We start from the raw sequence: 18,631 nt of genomic DNA on the forward strand, positions 1-18,631 counted from the left end.
CCACTCTGAACAATTACTCTCAAAAAGAGTAGGGGTGTAACCCCGGAATCCTGGCCAAATTTCCCATTGGCCCTTACCAATCATCGCCTCCTAATAATCCCCATCTATGAATTGGCTTCATTGCTCTGCTCTCCTCCCCACTGATAGCTAATGTGTGGTGAGCGTTCTGGCGCACTATGGCTGCCATTGCATCATCCAGGTGGATGCTGCACATTGGTTGTGGTTGTGGTGGAGGGGAGTCCCCATTACCTGTAAAGCGCTTTGAGTGGAGTGTTCAGGAAAGTGCTATATAAGTGTAAGCAATTATTAATTATTATTATCGTGTTACAATCAGAATTTTTAATGCATTAAAATGTTTTTCTCCTTGATTTATAGAACATCAATTTCAAAAGTGGAAATGAAAAAACTGAAATATCTTGTTTACTGAACTATTTCACTCTCCTAGGTTAATACTTCGTAGAAGAAGTTACAACTTTAAGTCTTTTTGGGTATGTCTGAATCAATTTTTCACATCTGGATTTGGGGATTTTCATCCACTGTTCCTTGCAGATCTATTCAAGCTGTCTGATTGCATGGGGAGCATTAGTGAATCGCAGTCTCCAAGTCCTTTGATAGATTCTCAGCAGGATTCAGGTCTGGGCTTTAGCTGGACCACTCAAGGACATTTAGCTTTATGTTCTGAAGCTACTCTGGCCTCACTTTGGCTGTATTGTTGTGGTCCTTGTTCAGTTGGAATGTGAATCTTCACCCCAGTCTAAGTTATTTTGATGATTGAAGCAAGTTTTCCTTAAGGATTTGTCCATATTTGGCTCCATTCATTGTTCCCTCTATTCTGACAAGTGCCCCAGTCCCTGCTGTTGAGAATAATTCCCATAAAATGATGCTACCACTTCCATTCTTCATGGTACTGTACATATCATGTCGCATGGGTTATGAGCTGTGTTCAGTATGTGCCAGGCACAGCACTTTGCATTCAGGCCAAAAAGATCAATTTTTGTTTAATCAGACCAAAGAATTGTTTACCATGTGGTCTCAGGGTCTGCCACGTGCCTGCTTGCAAACTCCAGGCATGCTATTGGCTTCTGCCAAGCCTCTTTCCCATAGGAGCTCTCTGGCTCTCTGATCTCAGCCATGGAACTCTGTAGTGTAATCAGGGTGGTCATTAGATTTCTTGATCACTCCTCTGACCAGGGCCCTTCTTGCCCAGTTGTTTAGGAAGAGTCTGGGTGGATTTCTTTATGATGGACCTGACTGCTGTTTTCAAGACATGTTTTTATACCCCCTCTAATTCCTTGCCTCCTCAGAGCTCTATCTCGGAGAAGCTCCTTGGTCTTCATGGGAGAGATTTTACCCTGACAAGCACTGTCAACTGAGGGACCTTGTATATACAGATATTGTGCTTCTGAAATCGTGTCAACCAATTAAACTGACCACAGGGGGACTCCATTAAAGTTTTAGAATAAACTCAAGTAAATTAGATGTTCCTGGGCTTAATTTGGAGTGAGATAGCAAAGGGTGTGAATATTTATTAAATCAAGACATTTCAATGTTTTTCTTTAAATTACATGAAAAAAATCCAGAACTTTTGTTTGACAGTACACAATATTTTGTGTAGATTAGTGACAAATCCCATATAAATTCTTTATTTCAGTTTGTAACTTAACGAATAACAAAATGCATTAAATCCATGGGGGGTGAATACTTTCTGAAGGCACTGTATGTCTTTCAGTTACAGTGGAGTGTTTGACACCACCACTTAAAAAAATATAATGTCACTTGCTACTGAAGTGTTTGTATGTTTACAATTGTTATAATACAGTATCATATTTGCAGTGGTTTCACATAATTTCACTGTATTTTTCCTTTGCAGTGTAACCACTGATAAATTTGGAAGGGAGAAATTGCAGAGGGGTTTTGTTGTCAGGAGGGCGTTAATCAAGACCAAAAACTATTCCAACTTTTAAACTGGTGAGCAAGCATTTTCTTGTGTTACTGAAGATAATTCATGTTTAAATGACAAATACAGTAAATAAAAATATTTTTGAAAAAAACACTATCACGGGAACAGTAGTAAACATTTTTTAAATAGATATCAAACAGTGAATACTGTCTGAGGGAAGAATAAAGAACAGCACAATAAGGGAAAGAAACCAATGCATTATTAGAAAGCCTCTTATTGTGGTAAGGGTCACCAAAACTCAGAGCCGATCCCAGCTGCATATGGAGGGACTATGCACTGGATGGTATAGTCGGTGGCCATTGTACGACACACACATACACATTATAGGGACGATTTAAAGACACCAGTTAGTTTTTAATAGGAAACTGAAGGGAATACCTCCATGGACAACATGCATACTTCACACAGGTAACGCAGAATCAAACCCAGGATCCAAGAGCCATAAGGCAGACAAATAGTTCTATGTAACTTTGCCTCAGTTTCTGAAATCTCCACTTTTAATGGCTGGTACCTTTTTTTAAGTGTTTTTTTTCACATTAACAATGTCTGAATACATCTAGTTTATTTTCATAAGTCTGTTGTATTGGTTATAAGATACAGTATGTACACACACTTGCATACATTAATCTACTAATATGAATTGATCTGTTGCGTTACTATGAACTGAATCAAAACAGTTAATATGCAATGAACATTAACTAGGGACATATAGTAATTTATATGTAATCTTATCAACATAATGAGTACCAAAAGAAACTCTATGCATGTAGGTTTCACTCTATACATGTACGTTTTAACAAAATAAATGTATATAGAACTGTGATATTGATAAAGTTCTTGGTGTAACATTGATTATGTCAGTGCTACACTTGTTGAATGTCAAAACTAGTATGTTGGAGCCTGGAATAAGTCACTGCTGGTGAACACACCTGCAGTGGAGCCACGTTTTCTGTAGCAATAAATCAAGGTTTTGTGAAATCCACTCTGATGGACATCAGGTGTCAGACATACAGGATGAAACAACATACTACTTGCGAGATGTTAATGTAACAGTTATGCTATGGTTGTTCTATTATCCAGAATCAAGCCCATTGAACATTAATGGGATGAGCTTTGAAGACATGTCATCTAAGGATGAGGCTGGTGAACAGGCACAAGTTTTTCCAGGCTCTATGAAGGAAATATGACAGACTTCCACAAGGCTGTACAGCTCAAATTGATTCAGAAAGATCAAGAAAGAATTTAATGATAACCACAGACTATTTAGGAACCAGCAATCAAGATGGCCTAAATGGCCTCCTCTTGTTTTTAAGCTTTCTTAAGTTACATTGTTTTCTTTAGTGGTCACTGGACTGTGACCTTCAATTATTTTGTTGACTGGTGTACTGTAAATCAGCATAATGAATTCACCTTTGTCATGCCTGTTTTAATAAAAGTCAGTATTTTTGTTATCTTGTTCCAGGAAAAAGTCATATGGATCTTTTGATGCTTACCATATTATATTGTAAATACATCCTTCACAATACGAATTGCAAAACAACACATAAATTACACTACAAGATTTTATTAACTATTTAATTGTCTCTTAATGAAAACTTTATACACAATTTTAAATAATCCAGGTACTGTTTTTTTTTTGCTTATGTAAATTTAATTTGAATATTTTAACTTAACTCTTAGAACTGGATATGCCCAATTATTTCCACAAGGAGACAAATCCTTTTACACAGAAAGCCAAGTTTATGATAGCATAGCAGTCTACTCAAATAAGTCAGCTATACAGACTAAGTAAGCTGACTCATAGTCAGCAGAGTGTATGATGTTTTTTACAAATACTGCACTGAAAGTGATATCTCATCAATGGTGCCTCAGACATGGGGAATTTGTTTCTGTATAAGCATTATTACAAAAGCACGGTTGATGAAATCATTGCAATTTTATACTGCAGACAGAGGGAGGTGAAATGCCAGTTTGCCATAATAGTGCATGAACAGTAATGAGTAGCTCAATAGTCTGGGCAAATCAGGTCATCTCAAATGCACTTTACAACAACATTTTAAAGTAAAATTCAGTATGAGTACAATACATTCAATACCTCAGAATGGGTTTAGTGATACAATACAAAACCCAGCAGTATCACAGTTCATCCTTTGACTTTTTCTATCACCACAACAATGACCTTGAACATGTGACAATATACAATTGGCCTGTCAACAATATGTACTGTAACTACAGAGACTGGCAATGAACCAAGGAAATATAATATACTGTACTTACACAGAGGCCTGTGGCAACAACTACAAAAGGTGGAAGATTTTCACCCAAGATGTTACCAATGAATCATCTTCTCTAAAGGTTCAATAGATGTGAAGTACAGGGCTTCAGGGCCTTGCTGTCAAAGGAATGAAAAGTCTCTCTGAACAATGTGTTGATATAGTCAGTAGGTATGGTGAGACCTTGGGACTTACAAATGATCATAAATGGTTTAATTATATTCATGGAGTGGCGATGGATACTAACTCATGCTCAATGGCATGTTTTCTGTCTGTGGCATTATAGCTCTTTACATTAATTAGGATTATTTTGCAAATTTTGGTTTTTTATATTACATTTACTTAAGGTTATTTACAAAACAGCCAAGGAAATAAACATTGAATACACATTTAGTTTTAAACTCTGTAATAAATGCCATATTGAGGTGCATAAATGGTGCTGTACTAAATACATCAGTAAATAAATTTAGAATCTGTACTTGATATCATTGATGGATTTCAGAGAATGAAATATATGAAAGTAAAAAAGGAATTCAATAGAAAAGCTCATGATTAGCCTTATAGCACATCCATTGTTTTATCATATAAAAATGATAATATTCAAATGGAAAGAAAAAAATATCTGTATAACTTAACTATAACATGTGTAACGGTTCCCCAGAAAGGAATTTCGCATTTCCTTCATAGATTGTATTTTAAAATGTTTCTAGTGGATCAGGCTTGATCAGAGTGATGCAATATTCCAGTACTTCTTTTCCATTAACTTGAAGATTTTTTCAAAAGGCAGAGGCAGAGAAATCTTCCCCATGTACCCCCCATGTACTGTATATTTTCAGAGACAATCTCTTTAGATATTCACACCTAGCCCCTGCAAAACGTTAGGTTTGGTTACTGAGTTTGTATAGGAACAGTTAAGCCATATCCTGCCACTTGGAGTTGAGCTCCGTATCAGGATTTACCCAAACAGACAGAGCCCATTTGCCAGACAAACATAACCAGCAGAAGGCGAACAGCTGCTCATTTAAAAACGGTAATCTGTCTGGGAATCCCTCTATTCCATAAAATAAGTAAAATGCTTTTGAGGTTTTGATCAGTCGCCATGTCCATTCATACATTGACGAGAGAACGCTGAAAGGGGAGAAGCAAATGATGAGAGCTTTTAACACTGAGTGTGAAGAACTCGTGCAGACTGGCAGGAGTCGTATTTTAATAATTTTCTAGATTCCGGTTAGTAACAGGATAATGTCAGAACCAACTAAAAATGACTGTTAGCTAAAATATATCTGTAAAATAGATCAAGTATTCCATTGAGGTTATTAAAATGAAAAGGACACAGTGACCATGATATAAATATATAGAACTACAAGTCTTCAATTCCAGGAAAAGCGATGCTCACTTATTAAACATTAAGGCTGCTGTGACAAATGAAACGAAAAGGTGCAAAAAGTCAATTAAGTCATGTTGCAATTGCAGAAATTATGCAAGTTTGGGAAGTGTTTGAGATGGTTTATAACAAAATAGATAATTTTACGATAAATTATTATTTATTATTAATAGTAGTAGAATTGTCTTTGTAAGTGCCTTTGAAGCATCAATGGTTTTTAGACAGTTCTCCTATTTACTTCGAATTGTATTGTGAAGAAATTCGGGTCTTCGAGAATATTATTAAGTTTCGGGGCCTCGGTAATCATTGTGTTGAAAAGTGCTTCAGATACTTAAAAAAGAAAGGAAAAGGAGGGGGGGGGAATAATCCAGCGCCGTTTCCTTTTATCTGACTCTCCTGTTGATGTCTATACAGAGCTGGACAGTCCGGGCTCGCCAAACACGTCAGACTGTTTCAGATACACAAGATTAAGTAGCAAAAGTGACATCCAAGACCAATCGGCCCACCCAGGAGGACTGCAAGCAGCGGAAAAGCTGTCAGAGCCCCCCTTTACACCATTAATCTTCAAGCTTTTTCAGTGCTGCCAACTCGCATCTCCTTCAAACAGGACAGGAAAGAGTGCCGATTTCTGTTTTTGTCCTTTCTCAAACCCATCGATTAACTCTTTAGGGGCAACAAGACGTCACATCAAGCCATGTTCTATAATGTAGGGCGATTGGCGGAACATTGATTTTATTGCTTTTGAAATCGCATCCTAAAACTAAAGATCAAGTTTGCAGGTGTATATACTAGGACTATACACGTGTTATTACCGTATTTGATAACTTGATGATCGGTATTGTGGCATGCATTGTTTTAATGTTTGTGGCTTACCAACAATAAATCACGTAACTTAGTCTGTCAACGGTCTAGAACCTGTTGGAGAAACTGATAAAACATTCCGTAGAAAAGATCGCAGGTTTACAGGTAAAGGTATCAGAATAGGTCGCATTATTTCTTATTTGGGTGCTGCATAGAAAAAAAGTAGATATTATTTGTATTTAACATAAGCGATAAGTGGGGATAAGAACCTGGAATCAAGTTGTTTGAATACGCTGTAGTTGAAGTGCGCGTATTGTATTAAGCAGTAGACGGTGCGGTGATGCTGCAAAAAGACAATATGCAAAAAATAACAATTAAAAAACTCTTTTGTGGCGAGCCAACTCGGTGAAAGTTAATTGATTGAAACGGACTGGATGGCAATGAAAAGCATACATACATAGTTTTTGGGTTTCATCATTTTGAAATCAATAAATTAAAGTACAAGAATTCGAATTTCAGACTAAACACTCGAAAACTAATTATAAATAACCATTTAAGACGTGTTTAAAAAGATTACAAACGTCTAATAAGCGTTTAATAATAACCAAGAGGCACTGCCACTCGCATGAAATTATGCTCTAAACATTTTCCTTCTCCATACCTGCAGTTGAGCTCTCCTGTAAGTAAATAATACTTAAAGTAATTCTTTAACTACTCACAAGCATATAAATCCACAAGACACTGCACTCTTTCTAGTTCTGCGAAAAAGCGTTTTGTTTTCATTTTGTTAGTTTATACACCCTTTGTTTTTACTAATTCTTTAATGAGGTGTACATATTAGTTACATATCCTTAGAGGAGTCTCTGTAAAAGACACCCAAAACCCTCTGCTAAATTCATAATTTATTACAAACTACATTTCACGACAACGTTTTTACACATTTGCAAATAATGGATGGCCATAATTTAACAATATAATCACTTTAGGTGGATTTTTTTTCAAATTCGTTAAAACAAGTGTCTAGAAAAAAAGAAACACAAGGTAACATTTAATGTTTAAGATTTTTTGATCCTTTAATACAATTTAATTAGTTGTTCATCTTCATTACCTTTGAATATAGAATACATTAAAATACTGAATCAGGCACTTGTTTTTCATCTTACAAGAATGATTTTAGGGAGACCTCTACTGATGTAGCAGTAATCAATAATGAATGCTGTAAGTTATGTCAAAAGGTCTTGCCACAGAATCAGTGATACGATTATTCCAGGAAAGTAAAATTTAAACTGCTAATTAGTGAATATTTTAGGGTGCAGAGAGAAAATAAGCAAGTTAAGTCAGCTGCTAGGTTATTAAGATTCTGTCACTTATCCATAAGAATGAACCCTCATTAAATAAAATTGAGATTGCCGTATCTGGAGGGGTGCTGATGGCCTGGAACCTTTCACCCCATTTCTTATTGAGTCATTGATCAATAGTAACTTTGATCTTATCCTTGGTGGTGAATCATAGGTCTCTTTTAGAAAAAAAGTAAAACCTAATAGCGATGAATGGTAAAGTGGAAAAGAAGAATACAGGAGCTGATAAATAGCGGAAAATGAGTGTGTTATGCCATGGCATGCCTTTAGTCCCAAGAGAGGGCCTTCTTACTTAGTCTAGCCCTGAGAACTAAAGAGGAAGCCGACCCATCTAAAAGTGATCCTTTGAAGAGACCTGAACTCAAATTAAGCGGCATGCCATGGATGCTTTCTGCTGTTTTTTTTCTTCTTCGTGAGAACCTTTTTGGGGGGTTTATATATCTGTCAAGCTTAGTCTGCCCTTCGACAATGCCTGTGTTACAAGGTTCTAACCAAATTACAATCCTTCCCCATGATTTATACTAGCAGGTACACGCAGTGCAACTTTCTTTTTTAAAAACAGCTTACGTTCTCCAGATGGAAATAAAAATGCTTCACACTTCATATAATTCTTGACATGGGTGAAGCGGTGTGTTATGACAAGCTTCCATATGAATTTTTAAGAATTAAGGAGTGTTTTATGGATGGTCAATTATTTTCTGGATCTAAGTTCAAACCAATGGATAAATGAATCCCCTCATCTTTTAGGCCACTGAAACCACTATAATCTCTCTTCTTTAGAATGTTTTATTAAGCCTGTCATATAATGAAGCACTGTTTCCCAAAATGTAGATACAGTAGGTCGCAGACAAATTCATCTGCTGAAATCTTCCTAGTTCACCAGTCACTCAAAACTGGAAGGTTCTGAAATATTTGGTACTTAAAAATTGAAATATTTTGTGATATTATTAATATTTTTAAATATTATGTCATAAAAACAGAATGAAGATCTTGACGGTGTGCTATTTTCAAGAGTATAATTAAATGATACCTAAAAGACCTTAAGAAAACTCTTAGGAATACAGTTTTAGCATTCTGTAAAGTTCCATATTTTTCCTGCTGTTACTTAATGCTAGTTGATTACATTGCATGAATTTTACTGTTGCAAATTAAAACAATACACAACAAAGGATTGATTATCAGTTTACGGAGGAATTCCTTGAACATTCTCATTACAAATTGACTGAATGAGAGATATTAAAGTACTTTTCAAAGCATATTTTATTCCTGAGAACTTTGACATTATATTTAATCAACAATCAATAAAATCCAAAGAAGGGAAATATTGCCAGTACGAGGGCTTTAAAGCAAACATCTGTATATAAGATTTTTTTGATCCTACAGAGGATATGGAACACGGATAATGATGCTTTTTACATTATCTGTTTGTAAAGCTGTTTTACTGTATACCCTCCAGGAATGTATAAACTGCACACCTTTAAATGTAACAATATACTATGCTTTTGTTTGTTGAAGTCAAAAAGTTCCCTCTTGAGCAGATTATCAAAACATTTACTGGGTACTTTATTTCATTTTATTGTAGCAACACTCACAGCTCTGATGGGTTAATCTAAAAACTATCGTGGTGCAGAACTGGTAGAGACATCAGGGCAGCAATTGTGTTAAATGTATTCACCTGGGCCTTCCATATTCCTACATACTTCCTTAACTGGAAATGTGTACAACAAATGGATGTCATTAAATAAAATCCCTTAATTAAGAACTGAAATGTAATTCCTAAATGGTAGTGGTCATGGTCATGGTTTCTTTACTGCAATTTGATTAACAATCTCTTGGGCTCCTATATATATGTATAAATACAGTATATGTATTCCTTATTTGGTTACAAATGTTTCACCTAAGAAAACAGGAATCAAACACCCTAGATTAATTTAAGAACTTCATCTTCATGGTGGTCTTCTCAAAGAATCTTGTTACATAGTTAAAAATTAATCTAGATTTGTCTTGCTCTGTGTGCCAAGTTCTATAAGGTTTGGAACAGAACTATTCAAGCCCTCAAGTGGATATACAGTGTATGTGAATAGAACATTTGTCTACTTCATTACACAAAGACCATCTCATCACTGATCAAATGCTATCCCTACTCCCAATAAAGTAGTGATAACTGGTAAAGTTAAAGTAAATAAAGGAATTAAATTAAGAAAACACCAATATCATTGCAGCAGAATCTGCAGTGTAGTTTTAGAATTATATTTTAACTCTGCAACACAAAAAACCTGAGTACATTTGAATCCAATACTAATGGACGGAGCATGTGAACTGTGAATAATTCTTTAGTGAAGAAATCGTTTATTCATATACTAGCTTGTTTGCTCATTATTTTTTATAATCTCTAGCAGATTATGTATAAATAGCAGATTGCAAACCATTTTCATAGCATAGATGTGTGCTTCAGTTGTTCATTAATAGAATATATGAGTTGAGGCAATATATTCAGGAAAAGGTGTTGTCAGTCATTACATCTGGAGCTACAGAACTGTGGGTCACTTCACTTGAAAAACTCAAGTCAGTTCAGCACAGGGTCAGAGTGATTCACCCTTAATTATCTCCATAGCCCTTCATCATTTTTTAAAGCTTAAACTGAACTATGACTCATCTGTTAAGGCACTGATCTCCTCCAATCTACTGTCCAGAGTCTTTGCCATGTAGCCTGGTATACTTTACAAGCCATTTCCTGTGGCTCATAGAATTTCAGAAGTAAAACAAGCAGATTCTCAATGTTGAGACATTTTCTATTCAGTAGTCACTGTGTGAAATTGAGAAGAGTCCATCTTTGGTGTGTGTGGTTGTTTTCAGAATTAGCATTGGTAAGAGAATGGAAAGTTAATGAGTTAATAATTTTGATATTGACACAAGTTAGTTTGCAGATTGCTGTTTACATACCCATAGAGTGTCTGCTTTTTTGGTTGTTAAAGCTGTACTTTTGTCCATATTGCAAAAACGAAATTCACAAACTAGAGTGTTTTTCAAGCGAAGGAAGGTGAAATAGATATTTAATGCACCTGATTATTGAACCCCTTTTAATAATTTCACATCATAGCATTCTGTAACTTGTATGGACCTCTCAAAGTTTTGAAATCACAAAATGATTTTGGATATACTGTAGGCAGTGTTGGTGTGGCTTTTATTTTTTATCAACACTTTTACAGGTGACACAAGTTAAATGTTAGCAAAAACTACAAAGAAAAATAAAAAAAATTGATTTAATTACAGTACATATCAATTCACCACCCTAACCCAAAAATTGGTGAATCTCCTTTTCAGCGATGGATTTTCACTTGCTAAAGCACTCCAGAATAGCTTTATCCTAGTTCTTTGGGTCAATATCCTACTGAAAGCGGAAGTTTTCAGTTTTGAGTCTTCAGCAGACTGAAGCATGTTTTCGGCTGGGATTTGCCCATACTTTGCCTTATTTTCTCTTAAACATCGACCAGTTTACCAATCCCCACTGGTGAGAAGCAACTCCATAACAAAATGCTGCCATCATCATGCATGACTGTAAGGATGGTGTTGAATGGGTGGTGCTAGACATAAGGCTTTGTATTTAAGATGCTTGCCTTCATGTGTCATCTGACCACAAAATCATTTTGCATATGTTTGTGTGTTTTGTTGCAAAATCCACTGGGGGGTTTAAGATGGGTTTGCCATTCTGCCATAAAGGCTTTCTGGAGTGACTGGGATATAGTTGACTCCTCTTTTTCATCTCAGTCATTGAACTCTGTAGCTCTTTTCAAGTCAACATTGGCCTCAAGGTGGCATCACTAATCAGTTTCATCCTAGCCCAGCTGCTTAGGGACAGCCTGATCCAGGCAGTGTAAGGATGGTATGATACACCTTCTACTTCTTAATGATGGACTACACCATCCTCATCAAGATATTCATTGCCTTTTATTTTTTTATAATATTCTCCTGATCTGTTCTTTTTTGACCAACTGTCCGAGTTGTTCTGAAACTTCTTGAGCTTCATGGTTAAATTTTGTCTTGGTGAAACCATGTGATCCACTATTACTTTACACAGAGGCCATTTAACTAATTTTTGATTAATCAAATAACTGATGTATGAAATTACATGCATCTTAAAATTAGGATCAAGTAAAGGTTTATTGCATGCTGAAAACAGAAAAAAAGAAACAATGTTTCGCCTATGGAGCCTTCATCGGTATGTGAATTTGCAGCCTATGCATGCTGATGCATCTACCTACTTTAACTAAATTAGGGTTGCCATAGAGAGGTAAATACTTATTCAAGAAACATATTTAAGTTTTTGATTTCATTTGCAGTTTTGGTGACATATAACTTCTTTCACCCATTGATTTGTTCTAGTTGAGCATTCACTTTAAAAATGTATAAATACGTTGTATTTCCATAAAATGGGACATCATTGTAAGGGTGTGAATATTTTGCAGGGCTCTATATGAGACAGAACTAACTCAAATCTTTCACTGTAGTGTCTCATAAATAATTTTAGAAAAGTAAATATAGAAGCGAATGGTCATAATTGATAATCCTTTTCCGTTTGGACCAATTGCAGAAAAAAAGTGCACAGAAACAGGGTGGCTGTAACACAGGCATTTTTACTTTGCTGTAGAAAACATGCCCTGGGGGTGTTATAATGTCTATAACATGACCTTATTTGACATCTCATCAATATTATTGTATGTCCCATGGCACAGTTACTGTACCAATCACAATGTGTGTGTTAGAGCAGACTATGTAGCCATCTAATTCCTATTTATTTTTAAGGAGCCCTAAAATAAAATGTGATCAAAAACACATTTTACCCCACTTGTTTTAATGTTGCTGTCTGATAGGAATTATTCTTTGAAACATCTCTTTCTTCAAAAGTTTTTCCTTGTGGTTCAGTGATTCAACAAGCACAATATGAAGAAATATTAAACTTAAAGTTCTTAAATAAGAAAGAGTGTAAGTGTACAGTACAAAAGCAGAGCTTATGACAAAAAGTAAAGACATCAATGTGAATCGCTTGACTTTTGAGCTAACAGTAAGGGCCCAGTTGCCTGGTTTTTGAAAGTTGAAATATTTACAATGAATGCTTCTTAATTAGATCATAGTAACATCAATTTAAACTTATATTTGTCTGAAGCTTCATGAAAAGACCCATCCATTGTTAAAACAAATAAGCTATTGAAACAGAAAAAACAACATTGGCTAGGTTTCACTTCAGGTATAGAAAAACTACAAAACTGGAGATTTACTGAAGTGTCAACAACATGCCACAATCCTAGAACAGGCTAGAGGTGAATCTTCCTCTTCCAATTCTTCTCTTTTTTTGTTATGTAAGTAACAGTACACTATCAATGTTCCAAATTGTCAAATGTAATATGTGCAAGGGAAGCTGGCAAAGGTATCATTAAAATAAACAGAAACAAATGGGGGCATTTAATTAAGCTACAGTATAATGGATCTGAGAAAAAATAATAATGCTTGAAAAACATTGTACACTTTAAAAGGTTGCAAATTACTTTCAGCTGCTTGCTATTCAGTATAAATACATAAAATGATGAACATTTTGAATTTCTTCAACTCTGAACATCTGTGCAACTGAACAACTTTTTTAAGTTGTCTGAAGGATGTATCTGGATAGAACTTCATACTGTAGTGTCTTGACAGACATAATTTCTCATGTTTTTTTTCCTTCTTCGGTTTAGTAGCAGGCAGTACAGTAAGCTTCTTAAACACCTTTTTAACCTAGCTTTAATTTCCATTACTCCTGTATCATATCTGACAATATTAACATATTCTGCCTTTCAACCAATATTTCACACTTCCACTGGAGAAATTCAGTTCTCTTTAGCTCTCTCTCAGCCCTTATTCTTTCATGATCTGATCAAGAACATCATCTAAAAAAATAGCAAAATCTTTACTCTGATAGGCAAGCCTTTACATCTTTCTACATCTAGATTTTAAATTGCTAACAGACCATGCTTGCCCACTTTTTTTCAAATGATGAACTCAAGGGTATTTCCAAACTGAAACAATTACCTACAGCACAAAAAACAGAATGTGCAATAGTATATTTCAATATAAAATTTTTAGTTGATTAGGGGAATGTTGGCTAAAACATCAGAGTATTTTTTTTATGTAGGAATCCATAATGTATTGCCTTTAAGACTGAGGTTTGTGCATTTTTAAAGTAAAAATGAAATAAATTGTTTTACATTTGTAATAAAATCCAGTGTAACCACTGGGATTAGGTATGTCGTTCCAGGACATATTGCAATTTGAATGATTAATAGTATAGATAAAAATTATGCAATAAATACAAATCACAGAAAATAGCACATGCTTTAGAAAGTAGCAGTTCATAGAATGTGTGTGGCTGCAAGGAAAATCTTAATGATCAAAATAAACACAATTACAAGAGACGTGTCTGGCCAGGCTTCCAAGTCCAAAGGGAGGTTTTTGGTAGACCACTAAGCAGGCACATTCTTACTACACCACAACAATTATGATCCCCAAGGAACAAAGTTTTTTTTTTTACAAATGTTAATGATCTAAAACAGTTCGTGCAGGACTAAGTAGCCTTGTTTTTAATTTACTGTAGTCTGCAATTCAAACAATTAACATATGTAAAGAATTAAAACTGGTAAAGCTTTTTGCATGGAAGTAAATAAATCATGTTAATTTTGTCTATTTGTGCATTCATTCCTTCACTGATGTGAACTTTGATATATTGAATGCTTGAATGTACATTGTTGTCAACAGGTGTTTGAAAATCATTTAAGTACCAAAAACAAAACAAAAAGGTAAATTCCTTCAAAAGCCATGAATTGTAGCAATGTCATTTTAATATTTATGCACATATTAGTCTAGGTCTAGTTTAAAAGTATGTTCCTAATCATAGGACCTACCACTAAAATATAAGAGAGGGAGCAGAGGATGTTTACAACTAACTTTGCTTACTGTAATCGCATGTCTAATAAATTATATTAAAGTTTTCAGGTTTATCATGCAAATCATTACTTCAGTATTGTAGAGAAAGTAAAACTAAAGGTAAGTATTCATTACACACTTCCTATATTAAGATACAACAATTAGTTCATACACATTGACCTAGTGACAAACTATTTGCCTAAGAATGCACTTGATGGAAAGTAATCTTAATCATGGAATAATAACCTGTGTGATAATTAAGTTTCCTGTACAGTGTACACTTATTCTCTTGTAAAAGTGTGATTCACATCTTAGGTTGCTTCATTGTTGGTCAAAGAATCACTTACCTGTATATCAGAAAAAATGATCACCCAAATAAATGTGAACAAAACAAGATGCTTTAAGAACAAGTCTGACAGCATTATTCTTTATGAGTTCTAGTAATTCAGTAGAAAGGATAATCATTTTACTAAGAAGACTGATCTAATTGCTCAAATGGGACCAATACAGTGCCCTTCAGGTTCTTGCAGACTACTAATGAAATAAAAACAAAACCTATCATGGAAAGCTTTGCAGATTGGATGTCTTCTTCCCTGGCATGGATAACACTAATAAAATGCCTCCTGTAGTGTTCTATAAGGTTTTGGCACTTTATAAGGGGGAATTATGATAATTCTTTAAGGCCAAATTACACTAGGTCCTTCAGACATTTGTTTCCACCTTCTTGAGCTCAAACAACATTCCATTGGATGGAGGTTGGGATTGAGATTACCTGTAGAGAACGTTTTGTGTGCAGGTAATCATTTTTTGTTGACTTGGATAAAAGATTTGATCTATATACTGAAATGTCTTACTTCAGCCAAGCTGAGATGCTTGGCAGAGGGAACCACATATTTTGCCAAAATGTCATGCTACGTGTTAAGAGTTTGTGATTCCCCCTCTCTAACAAAGGGGAACAGAAGTCCCAATTTCACAGACCAGTTATTAAATCTCGGTAACACAATAAATTAATTGACATTACAGAAAAAAACAGAAAATTTCAATTTAAACAAACCTGTTCCCACATATTGTGATGTGATGCAGCCCGTCCTGCTCACTAGTCACCATAATGACTAAGCACAAGTTGTGCAGCAGACATTTCACTTTAGAAATGTTCTAACATGATCTGCATGCAGAGTTAACACTTAGTATTTTGTCGGCAAAACCATCTCGAAATCAAAAGCGATATTTCTATTGAATTAAGAGATGTATTCACAAGCCCTCTTCTTTACAATGAAGTAAGGCTGCTACACTTCACTGGAAGTTTTGTTACCTCGTGCAGATTTGCAGAACATACTCTAGTGCTGTGCATACCTGGCAATTTTGTCTATTTTGTATTGTTGGAGGTTTTACAAGTTTCTGTGTACATTTTACTTTTATTGTGGTTTGAAATGCACTCAATGCGGATTCTTTCTCACCCTGAAATGTAAAAATAGCATTGCAGATCCCCTTTAACAGGGTGTCTAAGACCCATAGTGCAAACACTCCCAAAACATAGTAGACCGCAGCCATATTTCAGTGATCAGATGAGTCTTCAATGATGGCATAGGACTTTCTCAGGATCTGCTGGGCATTATGCTGTACCAGGGGTCTTATAGGCTCACCAGGGATTTTAGAGCCGCGATTTACAACATTTCAAGGGCGGTTCTTGTCTTTTTTTACTGAGTGAAGTGAACCAACAGATAAAAGAAAAGGTTAAAATACTTATTAAAAGAACTATAAAATGTAGAAAGAACTGCTTTAAATAAAATAAGAAAATTGAGACATTTTTGTCTGTGCATACAGAGAATAACAAAAGTATAAGAAGCATAAAGTTTTTCTGCTTGCACCAAGTTACTTTGAATAGGTTTCTGAAAATATAACTTTCTACACTTAACATTTTGTATAAAAATGTTCAAAATATGTCACAGAAAATTACACAAAAAGCTCATCACAATCTAACTTAATGACATTGAAAAGTGAAAAACGATTTCTGAAACTATTACTACTATTTAATATGTGAAACAAAAAACGTTGTCATCTCTCACCATGCTAGCACATGAAATTTATTTTATTTTGGAATATATTAGGTTAGAAACAATAATTAAAAATTATATAGAAAACATGGAAATATATAGAAACTCTAGAATTGCCAATGGTCTAATACCAACAAACTTAAAGCCAAGGAAAAATTCTTATTCAATTTTGCCCTTCTATAACTCAATATGAATTAACAGCTACTTCTACACAATTTGGAAAAATATACATTTTCAGCTAAAAGTATTAAAAGTAATCAAGTACTGAAAAGTAATATTCAATTTTAAACTAAAGTGGCAATTTAGACTTTCAGGGTCATTATTCTAAATTTTGAGCACCAGATCTTTACTTAAAATAGCCAGAGGCCTGTTTTTGTTATTATTTAAGAAATTAGTCCCTTTGAATGTTTTTGAATGTCAGACAAAATGGAGATGTTAGCATGTTGACCTCTGGTCCACCTGTCATACAATGATCTAAAAACCTTTGTTGAGATTTATGGAACCCAGTTATATCAATGGTAAGGTGGGCAGAAAGCTAAACAAAAATCTGTGGGGTAAAATTACCTGTGTAACAGCTACATATAAAAAGCCAGATATGGAAGTTGCTGTGGTTAATGCAGAGATCTGTCAGATACTTTTTAATCCAATTAAAAATACAGTGTACTTGTGAAGATGAAATCAGATGACATTTTCAAGAACAAATAGTGACAGTGGTTCTTCGTATTAAGTTTAAACAGAAAGGACACCAAACAAAAGACAATAGCTTAAAGGCCATTTTATTAAGAGATTATGCTATTACGCACATCTATAAATATAACACAGCTGACATAGCCAGACAGATAGCAATGGCCAGTTTACTTCGTGGACACCCTTGTCCTTTTGTTCCAGGAGAAGTTTGCACCATAGGATTTGGACCTTGGCTTTGGCCCCCTCTTCTCCTGAATATCATAGCTCCAGCCTACAAACAAAAATCAAAACATATATCCATAAACAAAAGATTGGAGCTTGCACAAGGCAACCAGAATTTAAATTTCACAACAATATATCAAACATGCATTCACACTACTAGATGGTAGATGACACAATTGATTTTTTGGTCTATCTCTGAAGTTGAGGGAAGGAGGACTGGGAGTGTTTTTGGTGGTGGGAGGAGTGTCTACAGTATGCTACATTAAAGTGAATCCTGTTAAGTTGTGATTAAATTGTTATAACAGACAAATCAGTATATTATTTTTTTTTCTTTAGATCTGTTCAACATAATAAGATCTTGAATGAAGATTAAAGATCTTAAATGACATTTATGCACCTTTTAAAAAAATGAAAAAATCTGAAACCCTAGAGCTAAAAGAGACTATGAAAAATATTTGGGTATTTATGTTGACATCATACATAACGTCAATGCGAGGAAGCAATTAAAATGTTAAACATTATTAGAATATATATAAGTAAAAGCACAGAATTCAATTCAAAATTCAAATTCAGGCGAGTATTTTAAAATTGTATGAAACACTAATAAGGTTTTAATTGGAATACTGTGCACAATTTTGGTAACAACATTCTTCAAAAGATATTGCCACTTTGAAAACAGTCTAGCTAGTAGAAAACACATTCTGGGGCTAAACAGTATGTCCTACACTGACAGGCTGAAGAAGCTTAACATTTCTAGTCTCGAACAGAGACAATTACAAGGAGACATGATACAAATATTTCAATTTCTCAAAGACACTGACAATGTCAACACAGTGGACATCTTCAAAATGATCACTGAAATACAAACCAGAGGGCACTAGTGACAACTTCATGGAAGTGCATTTTGAAATTAAGGACAGGAGGTACTAATTTACTCA

The 18,631-nt window shown here is 34.8% G+C and overlaps 1 protein-coding gene across 2 annotated transcripts in view; it reads right to left on the reverse strand.

Annotated features, from left to right (window-relative positions):
- Nucleotides 1-17,543: 17,543 nt before the first annotated feature.
- The window catches only part of ndufs4 (NADH:ubiquinone oxidoreductase subunit S4), a 45,769-nt gene continuing 44,681 nt past the window's right edge, over nt 17,544-18,631 (reverse strand). For both annotated transcript variants that reach the window (XM_015365633.2, XM_006626742.3), the window contains exon 5: nt 17,544-17,742. In XM_015365633.2, coding sequence (XP_015221119.1) covers nt 17,639-17,742 — 104 coding nt within the window. In that variant the 3' untranslated portion in view covers nt 17,544-17,638. The remainder of the gene's footprint in view (nt 17,743-18,631) is intronic.

The sequence above is a fragment of the Lepisosteus oculatus genome, chromosome 3 (genome assembly GCF_040954835.1).
Source record: "Lepisosteus oculatus isolate fLepOcu1 chromosome 3, fLepOcu1.hap2, whole genome shotgun sequence".
NCBI lineage: Eukaryota > Metazoa > Chordata > Actinopteri > Semionotiformes > Lepisosteidae > Lepisosteus > Lepisosteus oculatus.